An 18,308-nucleotide genomic window follows, 5' to 3' on the forward strand; every position below is an offset into this window, starting at 1 on the left:
AAATTATAAAATGTACTAACTTGAGAAGTGACATATTTACGTCACACATAAGAGAGACATCATCAAAATTCACTTTTTTAATAATAATAATAATTCTTTATTTTACCTTCTTTTGCTTATTAAATATGTGTGAATTGAAAACGCTTTAGTTACGGACATTAAAAAAACCTCATAATCTAAGAACACTTATGTACCTACACTGTTTTACCGCGCATAATTAATTATCTTATTTCTTGATTATCTTTTAAACAAAAGCAGTTAGGCCATTAGTTTTTTGGAGAAAGTAACTACATTTGACCTGTTGAATGTTCTTTTGATGTTAACCGAAATCAAAAATAACACGATATAGAAAAGATACTGGAATTCGAGCCCATAAACTCGAGCATTGTAACCATGCTTACCTATAATAAACTTTATAAATAAAAATGAATCGCCGAAATGTATGTACGCGCATAACTTCCGAACGACGGCACCGAATTGCATAATTATTTTGTTGTTGTATTTGTTATTGTCAGGACAAGGTGTGTGCTAAACAAAATAAATGAAACTGTAACAGGGGCGAAACCGCGGGCAACAGCTAGTAAATAATAATAATAAATATCATGGAACACTTGACACCAATTGTCCTAGTCCCAAAGTAAGCAAAGGTTGTGTTATGGGTACTAAGCAACGAAATACGAGTAACATACTTAAATAGATACATATACATACTTAGTTTAAATACATATTAAACACCCAAGACTCGAGAACAAACATTTGTATTTAAGTACAAAGCTCGAGTGCACTCGGGTACAAAGCAGTGAATCCATTTGTTCAATATTGAATAATTAAGTAAATTGTTAGCATAATCAGGCACAAGGGCTCTTTGCTTGAATAAATGTTTTTAGGTGGACAATGCACATTATCTTATCGTATTCTTTATACTCGTAGTATTCTTCCTCATTTTTAATAGACTATCTGCCATGTCAGCAGCAGTTCGTATAGCTTTGTTTGCATACAGATAGGATAGGATTTTTCTGTGCGATATAGTTGGGATGGTCCAGGAAGCGTTTTCCTGATGTTAAGTCATATCATATTAAAGTAATCTAAGCTGAGCAGTTTCAATGAGGGTTATCGTGAGGTTTTTTTGACGTTACGGTCTCACTAGCAATTGGCTCATTACGCCATTACAAAAATAAAACGGGCATGTCATTCTCAACCGTCTATTTTTTTACCGACTTCAAAAAGTGGAGGTTCTTACTTTAGTGTGTTATCTCACAACCACACCTTTTTTGTAGGTGAACCGAATTTCATGATATTTTTTTAATCAAACCAGAGTACGAGCCAGCAGGAGTGATTGAAACCCAATATAGATAGTATGTAGATCAGGTAGACGACTATAGGGTCTATAGGTGCACTCCCGCTGTCTCGTGTCGAGGCACTGACTTCTAATTGGTGAAAAGTTATATATATATATATTTGTTATAACTTTTCTTTCACATTCCCATTACTTGCTGTTGCCCGCGATTCCGAATTGATAACCTCCTCCTTTTTGGAAGTCAGTTAAAAATGTGGAGGGGCGCGCCTTCATGAGTGAACAGATCTGTATGCATGTATGTATTTCGTTGGTCCTCTCTGTAGCCTACACACGACTCTATGATTTTCAACATATGAGGTATCATTAGATTTGTCAAAACTGTCAGAGCTATATATAAGAGAAAAATATGGAGGAAGATTTTTTTTATTGTAATAAAATGTGTTTTGAAATAAAAGTTAATAACTAAGCCCATTTGAAATATTATACGTGATAACAATTTTAAGCGACCATTTTCCCAGGAACACCAAAAACTATGAAATAGAAAAAATATTAAGAAAATAAAAAACCCGACTGCTTATGAAATGAAATTAAAAAAAAAACTAAATACTTACAGTTAAAAGGAAAAACAAGTCTATAGGAGTCTGAAACTGTGTAAAGTAACTTAAAGTCCAACAGAGCTCTTGATTACCAGACTTGTTCCTTTTAGTTTTCTAGGCTGTCGGGTTTTTTTTCCGTTTTTGAAAACTAAAAAGTGCATTATTTTTTGCTATTACTTAAACTAAAAACAACTTTATACTCACTTGCAATAAACATTGCACTTAACAATATGAACAACATGTTCATAACACTTGACTCGTAATATTGTAAGTTGGTTTGTTTCTGTAATTTACACAGAGAAATAATATAAGCAAGTTTTACGTAAGATCACAAAAGCTTACAAAAAATATAGATAAAGAAATACCGTGATTTTTAATTAATAGGATAAGCTTAATTGCTCGTTTAAGTACCTATTTATTTATAACTGGAACCGTTATCGTTATTTAAGTAAATTGATTTAATAAATAGACAAGCCGCAATTCACATAACACGTAAGCACTGAACAATTTAATCTCGTCATTAAAGCTTTGTTTACAGATGAAAGGGCAAATTTGATTACATTTATTGGAATTCCGCAACTGTTTGCGCTCCACTTAAAGACTGTCAATCAGCAAAGAATACTTAATTGAACAGGTAACTTCTAACTGACTTTGAAATTTGCCTTCCGTTAATACCCTTTATAAGCCCGATCGTGACTTACAAAGTTTTAACGAGATCGAAAGTATTTTCGGTGATTTGTTGAAAATACTTTGAGTTACTCTGAATCCAGTTGAATTTTCGTATTAACTTGTTTTTGAGAGTTTTGGTACTTTTTACAAAGCAAAGTATCGAGAGTTATACTTGATTAGCGATCGCACGTCTGTTGCGCGCGGGATCTCTTGCCAAACTGAAGTGCCGGCGAGAGGTTCGAGAGAATCTTTTTTCAATCTAGTGAATCCTTTACATACTTACTTTTCGTTTTGTCAGCCGTGACATTTAAAAGAGCGTTGTGGTGCAACAGGGAGAGAAACAACATCGCACATGAAATCAAAAACTGTGCTAACTCGAAATTTGGGGCTTTTTGAGTTAAGTTGGTATACAGAAAATCGAGCCAAGCTTTAATAAACTAACGTGTACATGATTATAAAAAAACACTTCTTCTTATATTATGTAGACAGTGAAAAAAACTAAGAAATGCAGTTGTTTGCAAAAAATATAACAGTACTAGTTTTAGCCCACGGGTTTGCTTGAGTTAAAGTCAAGGTAACTCCTAAAGGCTTCATACGCATAAACGCTTTCGACTGCGGCATTACTCAGTATTACTCACGTTAAGCAAGCCACACACTACGCTGATACGGTAAGAATGTTATTTGTATGTGAATGTCATATCTTTCAATATAGCTTCATATATAATTTAATAAACTAACACACAGCGCAGAAAATTTATAGTACTTGGGCGACCGAGCTCTGCTCGGTCAAAAACTCGATAAGCATTTTCCCAGAGATAAGACCAAGCTAGATCGATTTGTCATCCCCGAAAACCTCCACATACCAAATTGAATTGAAATCGTTGGAGCGGTTTCCGAGATTCTGATTTGCTCGTTTAAAGGTATTACATTTTATATCTAATCCTTGACAAACCCACGCAATGAACTTTTTTCTGGCTTCACGCTTCTCACTAAGTATTATTTTACTTACTGCGGTACATAATATAAGTACATTAAATGACTAAATACGATACACAATTTTCTGAACGAAACTGATCGGACAGTTACACAAATACAAATACAAAATCATTTATTTGTTCAACATAGGCAATTACAGTACAGAGTGCATGGGGTGCTAAAAAAAAAAGAGTTATTTCTCTGTTGCGCCGCAAGGCATACACATTGTAGACTTACAAATGTACAAATTCTTTATGACATTGACTTAAGATTGATTTTTACTCGGCCTGTATAAAAACTTTTTTTCACTACATCTATACTAAGCCCGTCGGTAACTTATTACGTATTACGAAATATTTGGATGAATTAATAACAATAATGTTATGTTATTGATTTATTATGTACTAAGCTTTTAGATTTTCACAATCAAATATTTTCAGTAGAGTCAGTGGAGTGTGGTAATAAGATGAATAAGGGGTAATAACTTGTACTATGTAAAAGTATCTATTTAATAAAAACCGAGAGTATAGGCAGAAAAATAAATGAATTTAAGTAGGTACCTAAGTATTGTACGATACAGTCAATTAACTTGATTCCTGGGTCGCCATTGGATCTTATATCTAATTAAGAAAATTAATTGCGACACAAAGCGAGATTCTAGGAGCATCTGAATAAGTCTTCGACCCTGCCTTAAATATCATCTTCTCACTTTGGCGTTGTATCTCAGTCCAAGGGACAATGCATACGATTTTCATCTTTGTTAGATCTAATAGTCTATCTTTGGCCTTCCTCTTCATCGTGTTGCCTTCTATCTTTTTCTATCATTATTTATTGTTCATTCTGTCGTATCAAACGCGTCACCATTCTAACTACGTACTTCACGATTATTTTATACTTATCTTCTTTTCGGAACCCAGGACTTAAGTCAAGCTATCGGTTTGTAAAAGAGACCCGATTAAAATTTAAATTACTTATTATACTTAAACACTTGAACAACATGCATCACAGGCAATGATATACCAAAAAAAAATTCACAAACCTATACTGCAATGTAGGATACCAAGCCTACAAAAGCCAAGTTAGGAAATCCGCTTAAACTAATGGCTATAAATAATATGCGCCGCAATTTCCGTGTCGTCGGTCCGTATGGGTAAACTTTACCTGCTCGAACAACAGAGCTCGTGCTTATGAGTTAGGGGATGCTGCTATTAAAAATGTGCTACACCGCTAAGGGGCTGATAAGACACGCTTAAAGCTACTGACGGGTTTGGTAAGTATTTGGTTTTAACATGCGGAATTCATTTTCTTGTATTTAAAGTACCTACCTAAACTTCGAAAAACAATGACACATTAAAAGTAAATTAATGTATACCTACTTAAGTATTGTATTGTATAGCTAACTGTTAACAAGAGAAAAATATGAACAAAGGCGAACTTATCCCTTAAAGGGATCTCTTCCGGTTAACCTTAAGTTAATTTTTGTGCAAAGAAATGTAGACTAACTACTAAAACCAATTAGCGAAATTGTTACTTCTTTCTGCCAAAAGGTTGCCTGGAAGAGATCGCTCTTAAGCGATAAGGCCGCTTATTGCTTACTTTTTATTTTTTCTCTGTGTACAGTCGAGTTCATAAACTTGTGAGCAAGCATTAGATCAAAAATATCTGAACACGACTCTATTGTTAACGGCGTAGAAGCATGTTCAGATATTTTTGATCAAACTTTTGCTCACATGTTTTTGAACTCGACTGTGTCTGTTTCTGTACCGATCGCTTACTATTTGCGGTGTACCTACAATAAAGAGTAATTGTATTGTATTGTTATAATCAAGTCTTTCCTTCCGACGTTGCCTTCAAGGTCTATCTCGGCACCTTTGATGGTGGGTGGTTTTTTGAAAGCCATTGCTTTAAATCGATTAAAGAACGGCGACGAAAAAAATAAACTTTTACCCAGCAACGGGGCAATATCCAGGAAAATGAAAAAACAAATATTTGGGACTGTTACAACAACAACAGAAGACTATTGATAGAGATCAACACGTAAAGCGTGGACGTGACTCGGCGCCGATGTCGGAATGATATTGTTGATTTAATAGCCGATCATATATATCTGTTTGTCTACGATTGGTATACCATGCTGTAATAATTATGATGCAATCGGTTCAGTGATTCCAAATATTACACCTGAATAAACATCTCACACCAATAGATCTAGTCCCAAAGGTAAAAATACTTAAACAGATGAACACATACTTGAGAACTTGACTTGAGAACAAACATTCGTATTTTATTACAAGCTTTCATTTAACTTGCAATGTAAGTACCTACCTACCTATATATGTATTTATGTGCGGGTCAAATTTTGCAACTAAGCTTTGACCAGCTTCCAGTGGTCAGATTAAATTTGGCCTCCTTATGTAAATCTGCTGACAATACAAATACAATAATCTGGTAGTGACATCCTGGTAGTCCGGCCAGGATCGTCTTCACAGGACGGAATTCCTCAATGGTTAATGGCATTGACTTGAACTTTGGTCCGGAAATATAGGTAGTTTAGATGACAATGCTAGTACATACTTTCAACAAAAAGTACAGTCATTCATTATTTAGAGTTTACGGGAACGTTGTGCGAAGGGTAATAAAAAGACGGCTTTCGTTCAGATCAACAGAGTGGGTCTCTGTTAAAAGAACTTGAGTATAAACATGATTATGGGTAAAATTCGAAACTGGCATCTTGGGTACGAGTAAAAGAAAACCGGAGTTTATGGGTAACTGGAATAACTTTGACTAAAACAAAAATAGGGCCTGAAAAGGGAAATGCGGCATACGGAGGGTAAGAAATTATTTTATGTCAAAATACAAAACAATACTGCAAAATTTTAAACGAAAAAAAAAACAGGTGTAACTCGCATGGGCCAAGAACGCCTTTACAGAAAATCATTGGATACTAGGATACACCATTGAATAGACTATAGAAACGGAAAAGTTTTAATTTTTAATATAGAATGATACTGTGAATGTAACTAGGTATTAAAGTAGCGAAAAAGTCATCCCTTCTGAATTAGATACCACATATTTTTGTGTCAGCCAACGGTAATGGGAGAAAATAAATGGTTTGCGGACACATCTGCATTGCACCCGCTCTTAATGCACGGATGGTGCTCTCCGTGAAAATTCAAATATGTGTGAAAACATTGCTTCATCTCGTCCTTCGTACGTTTTGAGGATTATCACATTGTACCACTAACTGTCCCCCGCTAATTTGTCCTGTACTGTGGAAAATTTGTTCTTTTCAGGGATGAAAAGTATACCTAGTAAGTATTAAATAAAAAAATGTTAAATACATTCTTAAATACATATTAAACATCCAAGACCCGAGAACAAACATTCGTATCATTCATACAAATATCTGCCCTGGCCGGGAATCGAACCCGGGACCTCAAGCTTCATAGTCAGGTTCTCTAACCACTTGGCCATCCGGTCAGACCTGATGATATCGATGAGAGAATGTGGTTTCCTACAACATAGAAAAGGAATTTTTAGAATGATCATTGATTTTGGCTAATGTAGTCTGCTTTAAACGATGTTTTATCTCCCCCTTACATATTTTATGAAAAATGCTTATAGGTGAGCAGTTTAGGATATACAAGTGTAGGTGGGAACACCGACAGTTGGCAGTTTTTGAGAAAATCATCTGTATCAGGCAGATAGTGACGGGCGTTTAAAGATGTAACGGAAGATAAACCAGAATCGTTATTTTACAAAGTTTTGCTAACTTGCCGCTTTAACCAAAAATTTTACTGGATGAAAAATGTAAACGAGCATGAATGCTTTTGTTAAATTTACTTACAGTACCTATTGATATTTATGACCGCAACTGTATCTTTTATAAATCATATTTTAAGCCAATAAAATTGTACTCTGGAAGTAAACATGCATTACATACAAGCTTTGCTTACTTTGGGACTAAGTCAATTGGTGTTAACTCGAGATATTTATTTATTTACTAATATATATTTATTAAGAAAATACAAAATATCCATAGGACTAAAACTACTATTAAATTAAAATAACTAAAACTTTAATTAAAAAAGAGAAGTGGGGCTCTTGGCATGGTGCCCATCACGCAGGCAGCATTCCCGCGTTGAACTGCGATTGAGATTCTTTGCGCGAGAAAGCTGCCGGCGCGAGGGTTGCCTGTTGCCTCCCTTAACCTATTGCTGAGCTCCCTGTGTAGCTCCAGCGCACCCTTACCCCAAGGACCTAGAGTCTCGACGCCGAAAGCAAAGAAATGATATTGGGCGCCGAGACAGCTATATTTTGTGACCTTGAGGCGTTCCCGTTTTATTTACTTAATATTAATAATATTCGGAAAATCCCTAACTTGTGGATCCCTTAACATTCTTGGAGAAAAATTTAAGCTACTTTTAAATTTTAAATTTAAGGTACATTCAGCAGTAGGTAGATACATAAACATAAAAATACCAGAGCACTTTCATCAAGTTTAAAAGCACTTTTTCTGCATTCACTAGGCGTAACCGTGGCGAGGCTCACGAGCACACTCATAAAACTTAACTTGTAGTTTTGTGCTCGCTTCACCGTTGGAATAAACGGCTGTGAAAATACACCCTCATGTATTGTACTCGAATGGCACTTATTGATTGAAACATTACAGTATTGAAGGCTTTTACAAAAAACATGGAACTTATACACGTTCGTCATGGTGACTTTCATCTTTTTATGCAAAAGCTTTTAAGGTAAATAAACGTTTGATCATTCATTTTAATATAACTTCTCTTCTGATCTCAATACCTACATCAATAGCATTTATGATCATTTTTCTGTATTTATGAATAATGGGACACGTCTCCCTCCTCCCTCATCTCTGCAGGCTATATACGTTCCATTGCTCTTATTCGCAGGTCCGTTCAGGTTTCCTCACGTTGTTTTTCTACACCGTAAAGCTCGTGGAAAATGGTAATTAATGCTATTTTGCACATGGATTTCGAACTAAAAGGTGTGAGCAGCCCGGATTTGGACCCACGATCCACTACTAGAGAGGCCAAACCATTGCCTCGGGTCCGGTCGTAGCGGCACCACGGCATGTAGGTATTTAGTCATCATCATCATCATCATCATCATATCAGCCATAGGACGTCCACTGTTGGAAATTAGGCCTCCGCCATAGACCTCCAGTTGCCTCGGTTGGAAGTGGCTTACAATACAATAGATAACCGAGAGCGAGAGGGATGGTACGATACGAAGTTCGAGTTTCGAGTTTCGTAGCAGCACTGCAACTTGGCAAGTTAAGGTTCAGAAGGCTAAGCCTTAGCTTATGTTAGGTTTTTTTTTATAGCAGCGAGGGAACCGTAAAAGTGAAATATATTTTTTTGTTTATATTTTTGAGCGTTATGTTTTCCTTTGTTAGATTAAATGAATTTTATGTTTTGGTTGTTAGAGGTTGCGAATATTATATAATTTGATCATTATACTCAATGTATTTATGTCCATAGCTCATTATACATAATGAAATTATAGCAATAATAGAAAGCAAACGTATGTCATATTTAAAAAAATATAGTAAGTGAAGTTATACGTAATCAATATTATATGCTTTGTTTTTATATATTCTATTACTTACCCTATACATACGCGTCAGCAACTTCAAGAACCGAATTCTCAACCAAAACAGGGGTAGACACCACATGAACATTCGACATGACTAAGGTCTTGTCCCTGTTTATTTTGAGACCCACCCGTTGGAAGACTCGATTGAGGCCTTCGAGCATCGTGCTGAGTTCCTCTATCGACTTTGCCAAGACCACGATATCGTCTGCAAACCGAAGGTTAAAGGAAGGTGAGTAGGTATAGTACGTACATGTAAAAAAAGATAGGTAATAAGAAAATTCTAATATAATTTAGGTGACAAACTCTAACTCTTTGACTTTTGACGGTAGATTCGATATTTTTCGACAAGTTCTATTTGACTGATGATAGTTTGATCCGTTTTGACGAGGGTGAGCGGCGGTCGCGCGGCCATGTACATTCAATTTCATCTCTATTTATACCGGGTGGGAACCTTTAACACGAGCGAATAATTAAAACATAGAGGATACTCGTCAAACTGAACGACATTAATTCAGCGACTTTTAAAAATAATAGAATAAAGAGAATAAAATAATTTATTTGAAATATAACAATGTTACAATAAAGGTTCATCGGCGGACTCCGCACTAGACTCTGGGCCTGTATCGCGGAGACCAGAGACAACTTACAATAAAACAGTTACCTACTTAAGTAATTAAACTAATAATAAGTTGACACAAAGCAAATTCTTAACCTAAAATGGGCGTATGTGAGTGTATAAACTCTGGCCAGCGAAAGCTGTCCACGCATTTTTACGTAACTTTAATCTGGTATTATTTTTGGACTGCCAAATTGACATAATGTCATTCTAGTCTGGCTTAGATAATTTTGATACTTCTGGTATAAGAAATAAATAAATATTTTTTGTTTAATTCAACCTCCTACCCTACGAACAATTAATAAGTCAGGAGTTGTAACTGCGTTATAAAAATGGAAACTGTGTCCTAAGTGTCCTGCGTCATTTAATTTTGACTGACATTTATTTTGCAAGTTTAGTGAGCTCACGTCAAATTTACGCATTTTTGATTGTGAACAGCTCTAAATTATCATGCCAACGTGTGTTATGAAGTGGTGCAGGAACAATGCAAAATTAAACCACTTTCCACTAGTAAGTAGTCGTAAAATCAGATTTATATTCAAACATGTACAAATACATTACCAGTTGGAGATGGTCAGTATTATGCAAAATCAAGTCTGTGGTCTATGGCTCACATAATGTAAATGACAGTTTCCTCACCCCTCTTCATACTTTCTTCTTTCCTGAATCGCCCAAACAATAGGTACTGTAGTGTATGCGATTATTCAAGTAGCTGAAATAGCATACACACACTGTCTCGTGTGCACGAATTGGCGGCAAATGCCGGGAGAGAGAACTGTCACTGTGAATGAGCCGATGGCTGAGTGCAGTACTAATTAAAAGGAGAAGTGAAAGTAATTACCAATTCGTGACATTGTCGAGCCAGTGTATTTATAACTAAACAAACACTATAGGTACAAACTGTCTTTATATATTTTATAATTTTTAGTGCGAATACTATATGATACAATAGTTTAATATGAACTGCTCATCACCTTTTACAAAAGATTGCTTTTTCCGATGCAGAGACGTTCATTATTCAAGAGTCCTGGTGCTTCACCACCCGTTCCATTTCACCATATGCATTACGAGGAGCATGAATTGCTTAACAACTGTGTTAAAATAATTGAAATTCAACCCGTGAAATACTTGTTATTGAGTATTACCTAACTCCGGTAGCTAACTATGGTCTTCACTTCACTCGATTTCCTTAGGATCCAATCATCAGATCCTGATTTTATGCCTACGGGACTTAATTAGAGGTATTCACACGAGACAAGATATATATTTTTTTATTTGGTTCATAAATGACGGAGTTCTGAGGTAACAGCCAAAAAAAATACAACCGAATTGTTAACCCCATCCTTTTCCTTTAAGTCGCACAAAAAACAGGCTGTCATTATCAATATATGACACGTCAGTGAAACGTTAGATGTAAGAAGTGATCGTCTGAACGCCAGTTGTCTATGCAGTTTGTGCATCTGACATTGCATCACGCGAGCCAACCAATCCCTGCTTTGTTTCTGAATTTTAACCAATCAACAAGCACGTCTATTTGTAACCTTGAAATTGATTCGTATTTGAATCATAAGTCGTTGTGGTTTTAGGTACGGCCACTTTTTGTGTGGAATTTGTTCTGAGTTACGCCTCCTGACTTATTATTTATTTGTAGCTCCTACCATCCTCAAAATGCAAAATTTCATAAGAATATGTTAGAATTAAAATGTTAGAAGATATATTCATTCAATGCCAATCTGGTCAAAATGGTCCGAAAATTGATACGTCTGGACTAAATGGGCACTGACAAAGGACATTATATTCACCAAGGGACATGAATTTTGATGCAGCTTGAAAAGTCCCGAGTATAATTTAATATCTGGAAAATTTAAATAATATCTAAGTATCAATATCGTTTAATCAGTGTACAGCAAAATGTTGTCAGCCTCATTTTTTTTTTATTTGCCGCGGCTTCTTGTGGACAGCTTTCGCTGGCTGGAGTCTAACCCCCTTATTCATAAACGACAATCAAACCTATTTTAGTTAAAATGCCGCTAAAATTCGTTTGTCCTTATCTGTCACTTCGACATTTGTATTTGTTAGAAAGGGACAAAGCATTTGTTAGTTAACATAGGCTTGTTAAGTTTTATGAATAAGGGGGTATGTGTGTATATTTAATTACAGGCTGCCTGCTATAACCTCCTCAGTTTCATTGAGACATCAATAGAGTCTTAAGTTTTCCCTTTTGCCCAAACTAATCTTAAACCGCTGAACTGATTAAATTAATTTGATATGGGGTGGAGAATGGAGATGGTTTGTTTTTATTCCAGAAAATTGCATAGTTTCCATGGGATAGCGATAGTCAAAATAAATTCTTGGCAGATAGAGTCGCGAGCAACAGCTAGTATATGGTAAATAAATGATTATCGTAGAACTTGCATACTGTTAACAAATATATCCGGCAAACACTGTTGCCGATATTAATTGTTAGATAAAGTTATCCTGTTTTTCAAAATTGGTTAATTTTAAGAAATCTCATTCACGGAAATTTCTGGTAACATTAGGTACAATAAAATCTACTTAGATTTGAAAAACAATATGAAAAACTACCAATTTATTTTCGTTCAGGTATCCAATTTTCAATAACTGTCACAATGAGATAGAGGAAGCACTTTCGAAGCCGCGCGAGCGAGAACCCAATATTCAGTCCTGGAAATGGTACACACAAAGTAAAAGAAATGACGTTCTTTAACACAAATTTATTATACGTAAGTAGCATTATTTACATCGAAGTAGGTACGATTAGTTTTGAAGATTATTTTGAATGAAAATATTTAAGTAATGCATTTTCATTGTCTTTGGATGTAATTGATGGTGATCATTTTATTCATCACACTTGCTCGTCAATGATGTTATTCCATGCCTGTATACTACGAATAAATATTTATTCGTAGCCTGTATACTAAATTACAATGGCTTCAATTGTTCCCGCGGGAATTATGGATTTACGTATATGTGTAGTTTTTCTCCTCAAAGGAGTTATGACTTTAGTTTTAAAAAGTAAGTAGGTGTACGTCATTTCAGACTAAAGAGGTTTCAAGTCAGCCAACGTTTTATTTACATATTAAAATTTACACTATAAAAAGTTTCCACGCATCATGAAACTTCGTCAATTAAATTTATATCAAATTGTTTTGTAATAATTTTAGTAAATATTTTTTTTAGCATGTTGGATTAATTAGCTTAGCATTATCTATGGTACAGGTAGGTACAGGACTCGCAAAAAGTGACAATCAGGGGGGCTACTACGCAATTCGAACATAGATGTTCGTATCGTTTTGCTGACGCAAATATTATTTAATACGAGAGTGAGAGGGACGGTACGATACGAACTTCGATTTTCGATTTTTGTTGTAGCCCCCTGTATTAGCGGGTAGCCATTATTTTATTCAGTTATTTTATTAGCTTCTTCCTGGAGGAGTCGGTTGAGTGTCGATCGCGAGCGGTTGTGTTTAAGATCGTAGTACCGTCAGTTTTCGAATTTTGTGGAACTATTTAATGTTTTCATCTTTTTATTCTTTAAATAGTTGCTATTCCTTTATTATTTGGTGACGGGAGTGTCGGTAAGTAGTTTTGTATGGTTTTTAGTGACTAATCCTTAATTTAATTTTGTCTTTTTGTTTGTGCGGGTAGTCTATGCCAGCAATCTCATGAACGAGAATGCTGGCACAGATGATCCTGGGGGGGGGGATTTTCGCCCAGTGGTTGATAAAAATATATCCTTAGCTGAACATGAAGAGTTTGAGAAAAGCCAGGCAGAACTTCCTTGGTCAACGGTAATGGGTGATAAAAATAGAAGGAGGGCTCGTGATAGAAAGCGGAATAAAAATAAAACCGGAGCAAATGGCAGGTCCCGTTCAAGGGACGCGTCGTCTGCGTCTTCCACGAGATGCTCAGATATCTCTGACAAAAGCCCGTGTTTAACTGACACGCCGATGCAATTGGGTCAAGAAAGTTGTGACCAGCAGCAGCCTTCTATGTCTTTTACTCCTCCAGCTCACCTAATCACGGACCCTCCGACTGATCCCCTGACTCAGACGCCAACAACGCCCTTTACACCTATCGGGCGTGAACGATATTCAGACCGTGATCAGGGACCTTTTGTAGTCCACGTGCAAAAATTAGAGACCGCCGCTAATTCTGGTACTATACTGCATCCTATATCGTTTGGACTTTTCCTCCAAAAAAGATTGAGAGAGTTTCCCAACGTTGTTGAAGGTAGTATTAAAAGAATTGGTCGCAACAGAGTGTCTGTTAGTTTCCACTCGGCCGACGACGCTAATTCCTTTTTAAGTTCACCGACTTTAACACAGCAGAAATATAGGGCTTTTGTACCCTCATTCAACGTCACCAGACTTGGACTTGTTAGAGGAGTCCCCTCCAAATGGTCCCCAGAAGAGGTTCTGGAACTCATTCAGGTTCCTGAAAATTCCGGAGGCGCTCGCCCCATAAAAATCAGACGGCTTAATTATAAAAAAAACGGTACTGATGGGACATATTGCTGGCTACCCTCAGAAACTATAGTTATCACATTTGACGGACAAACCTTGCCAAGTAGGATATACATGTGCTTTAACTCCCTTCCGGTAGAGCAATACAAATTGCCAACGATTCAGTGTTTCCGTTGCTGCCGATTCGGGCATACAAAGGAAAAATGCCGCTCGCTTCCTAGATGCTACCGTTGCGGAGATTCCCACACTGGCGATACGTGCTCTGTAGACCCTCAGGAGGGTTACTGTTGCAATTGTCCCCAGGGATTGGGTATGGGACACTTCGCTAATAGTAAAGTTTGTCCAGAATTTAACCGACAAGCAGCTATTAAAAAAACTATGGCCGACGAACACATCTCTTATTCAGAAGCATCGAGCCGACACAGCAGGGTTCTACAAAAATCATACGCCAATGCTATTAATACCCCCCCTCCTCAAGGACCCACGTCCTATAAAAAAACGGTATTCCGCAATCCCCGCTCCCCTCCTTCTCCTAGAAAAGGGTACGATAAAAGAGCTCATGATGATATCATTAAAGAGCCAATGATACAATCAAAAACAGTGTTCCCTGAGAGGCCAACTGAACAATCGAATGAAGTGATCATAAATGAACTAATAAAAATTCTTTCTTCTTTTGTCAAATGTCTTTCCCCTTCTAGCCCTTTGGCTAACCCCTCTCTGCTATCCCACGTTGCACCTTTCATTTCATCCTTATTATTTTCTGCTAATAATGGATCAAGTCATAATACAGTGGAACTGCCGTAGTATCAGCAATAAAAAACATGACTTCATCTTTTTAATTAATAAATACAACCCTATTCTAATAGCCGTATCAGAAATATGGCTTAAAGTTGACAATCATTTCAAATTACCTGGGTACGTGTCTTTGATGGACTGCCGGGCAGATGGACGTGCTGGATGTGCCTTGTTTATCAAAGACCACTGTCCAATCACTCCCATTCCCACTCAGCACAGCAATAGTTGGCACTCAATTTGTGCCCGCGTAGAAGGAATCACTTTTCTATCCTTGTACATTCCAAGCCCGTCTAATGAAATTTTAACTGAGTTAAGACATTTAATCGTGTCCCTCCCACAACCAACTATTATCATGGGTGATTTTAACGTTCATCATCACGTGTGGGGTTGTGATAATAACGATCTACTTGGAGAGCAATTTTTGGAAGTCATTGACTTGACCAATCTTTGTCTCTTAAATTCGGGATCCCCAACGTTACGTACGTTACCGGATCAAGCGTGTAGTGCAGTGGACTTATCTTTATGCTCACCTACACTCGCCTCGCAGATTACCTGGGAAGTTCTGGATAGCTCGTATGGTAGCGACCACTTTCCAATTCTTATTTGTCTTCAATCTCTATCTTTGAAAAGGCCTCCTATTACTAAACCCCTTTTAATTTACAATATTAATGGAGCTGACTGGGGTACTTATAAAAAAATATTAAATAATGAAGTAAATTTTTTACCCCCAATTACCCCAAATTCAATTGAAAATTGTTCCGACGCCATTGTTCTTGCTGTTAAATCCGCCGCGGAAAAAGTTTTTCCTCTCAAGAATACTGCCCAAGGCAAGGTACCTTCCCCACCGTGGTGGGACAAAGAATGTACACAAGCGGTAAAAAACAGGAAAAAAGCTGAACATACGTATTCTGCCAATATGACGTCGGAGAATTTTTTAACTTTAAGAACCGTCATGGATGAAACTAAATTATTACTAAGGAACAAAAAGTTCGATAGTTGGAAGGAATTCTGTTCATCTTTAAGCCCTAACACCCCAGCTAAAGTAGTTTGGAATAACATAAAACGATTTAGAAGATCATATATCCCCCGCTCGTGTCTGTATCCTGCTTCGCAAGAATGGGCAGAGTCTTTTCTTACTAACATAGCCCCACCTTACGTACCAACAGCCTTCGATTTACCCGTAGATCATTTTATTACCGAGTCAGCAAATCCTTTAGATGAAAGTTTTTCTATCCAAGAACTTAAAAATGTTTTAAAATCTGTAAAAGATTCCACTCCGGGCCACGATGGCATACCATACTCCTTTATAGCCAAAGCAGGTGAACCCTTCCTTCAATATCTACTAAACCTGATAAACTGTATATTACATACAGGCCGTCCGCCCTCTTCCTGGAAATCCCAAATTGTTATTCCTATTCCCAAATCAGCCAGAGATCCTAACGATCCACGATCACATCGTCCTATAGCTTTATCCTCAGTGTTGCTCAAGATCTTAGAGCATCTAATTAAAAACAGATTAGAATGGTTTATGGAGAGTGAGGGCCTGTTCGGGAATTCTCAGTACGGTTTTAGAAAGGGAAAAAGTACTATGGACAGTCTTAGCATTTTTACTTCTGACATTCGACTATCATTTTCGAGGGGAGAGTCAGTAGTCGCTGTGTTTTTGGATGTGGAGGCCGCTTACGATAACGTCCAGCTCCCCATTCTCAGGGAAAAATTCCGCAAGCTGAGAATTCCGGAGAGGTTGGCCAATCTCGTGGGTAACCTTCTTTCAGAACGAAATATTACTTTTCGCGGAAGGGATCCGCAAATCAACCCCTCGCGATTAGTCTGGCGAGGACTACCGCAAGGATCTGTCCTTAGTCCGTTATTATACAATTTATATACACATGACTTGGAGGAATCTGCTGCAGGTTGCCACTTTTTACAATATGCAGACGACTTACTTATTTACTCCACTAATAGCAATATACAATCTGCCAGTGAATCAATTTCTACATCCCTTCACTCAGTAAACTCGTGGCTAATAAGCAATGGATTGTCTCTTTCACCGACTAAAAGTACCGCTGTCATTTTCACCCGAAAACGAGTAATCCCTATCGTAAATATTTCAATCCACGGCGTGGATATTCCTATAAGCTCTCATCATAAATTTCTTGGGGTGGTATTAGACTCCAAACTGACTGGTGCCTTGCATTTTGAACACATAGCCAAGAAATGTGAACGAGGTCTTAATACACTTAGATGCCTCTCTGGGGTTTGGTGGGGGGCCCATCCAACGTCCCTTAGGCTGTTATACAATGCTACTGTTCGAAGTGTATTAGATTATGGTTCATATCTGTTAGTTCCAGGTAACAAGGCAGGATTTGGAAGACTCGATCTCATACAGTCGAAAGCCTTAAGAATTATATCGGGAGCTATGAGATCAAGTCCTATAAACGCGTTGCAGGTGGAATGCGCTGATCCCCCCCTAAACTTGCGTAGACAATTTCTGGCTGACAGCTTTTTATTTCGTGCCCTTCAGTTCTCTCACCACCCCATACTTAACCGGTTGTTAGACATGAAATCTTCCCCCTATTGGAATTATAAAGATTTACCCTGCCTCGTGAAAAGTTTGCAGAAATTTCAATCCATTAAGGACCCAGTGCACCACTCTAAAAATCTACCTCTGTTCGAGTTCAAATACAGCACTATTGTCTACCAGCCTAGAGTAATTCTGGACTTCGATATTTATCATAACGATCCACATGCCGACGAATACCTCCATCAAATTCTTAATCGAGAATGGCATGACTGGAACACGATTTACTCTGACGCTTCAAAGTTATCCCCAGTTGGCTGCGTAGGTGTAGGAATATACCACTCACAATATAACATTATTCAAAAAGTAAAATGCCCACCGGTTACCTCCGTATTTACTGGGGAATGTATAGGAGTACTGGAAAGTGTTAAATACATTTTAATTTTTAAGTTAAAGAAAACCATTATATTTTCTGATTCACGTAGCTGCCTACAAGCTTTACTATCAAACCCTTTTTCTGTTAAGTTTCATAACCCAATTATATACCAAATCAAGGACTGTCTTATCACATGCAAATTACGGGGTTATGAAGTAACTCTTGTATGGGTCCCGGGTCACTCGGGGGTCACTGGCAACGAAAAAGCTGACCAATTAGCCAAGGACGCAGTAGTGGATGGCGACAAGGTCCCTTTCAAGAATTATTGTCATGACGTACTAACATTATCGT

General features: G+C 37.2%; 1 protein-coding gene across 5 annotated transcripts in view; it reads right to left on the reverse strand.

The window, feature by feature from the left end:
• Positions 1 to 18,308, reverse strand: part of LOC141436075 (uncharacterized) — a gene marked incomplete at its 3' end in the record, with an annotated part of 52,244 nt that overhangs the window by 23,818 nt on the left and 10,118 nt on the right. Inside the window, 2 exon segments of one of the 5 annotated variants that reach the window (XM_074098921.1) lie at positions 2,098 to 2,176; positions 2,595 to 2,760. In XM_074098921.1, the coding sequence (XP_073955022.1) occupies positions 2,098 to 2,140 (43 nt within the window). In that variant the 5' untranslated portion in view covers positions 2,141 to 2,176; positions 2,595 to 2,760. 5 annotated transcript variants of the gene reach the window in all.

Source organism: Choristoneura fumiferana, chromosome 16, assembly GCF_025370935.1.
Source record: "Choristoneura fumiferana chromosome 16, NRCan_CFum_1, whole genome shotgun sequence".
Taxonomy (NCBI): Eukaryota; Metazoa; Arthropoda; class Insecta; order Lepidoptera; family Tortricidae; genus Choristoneura; species Choristoneura fumiferana.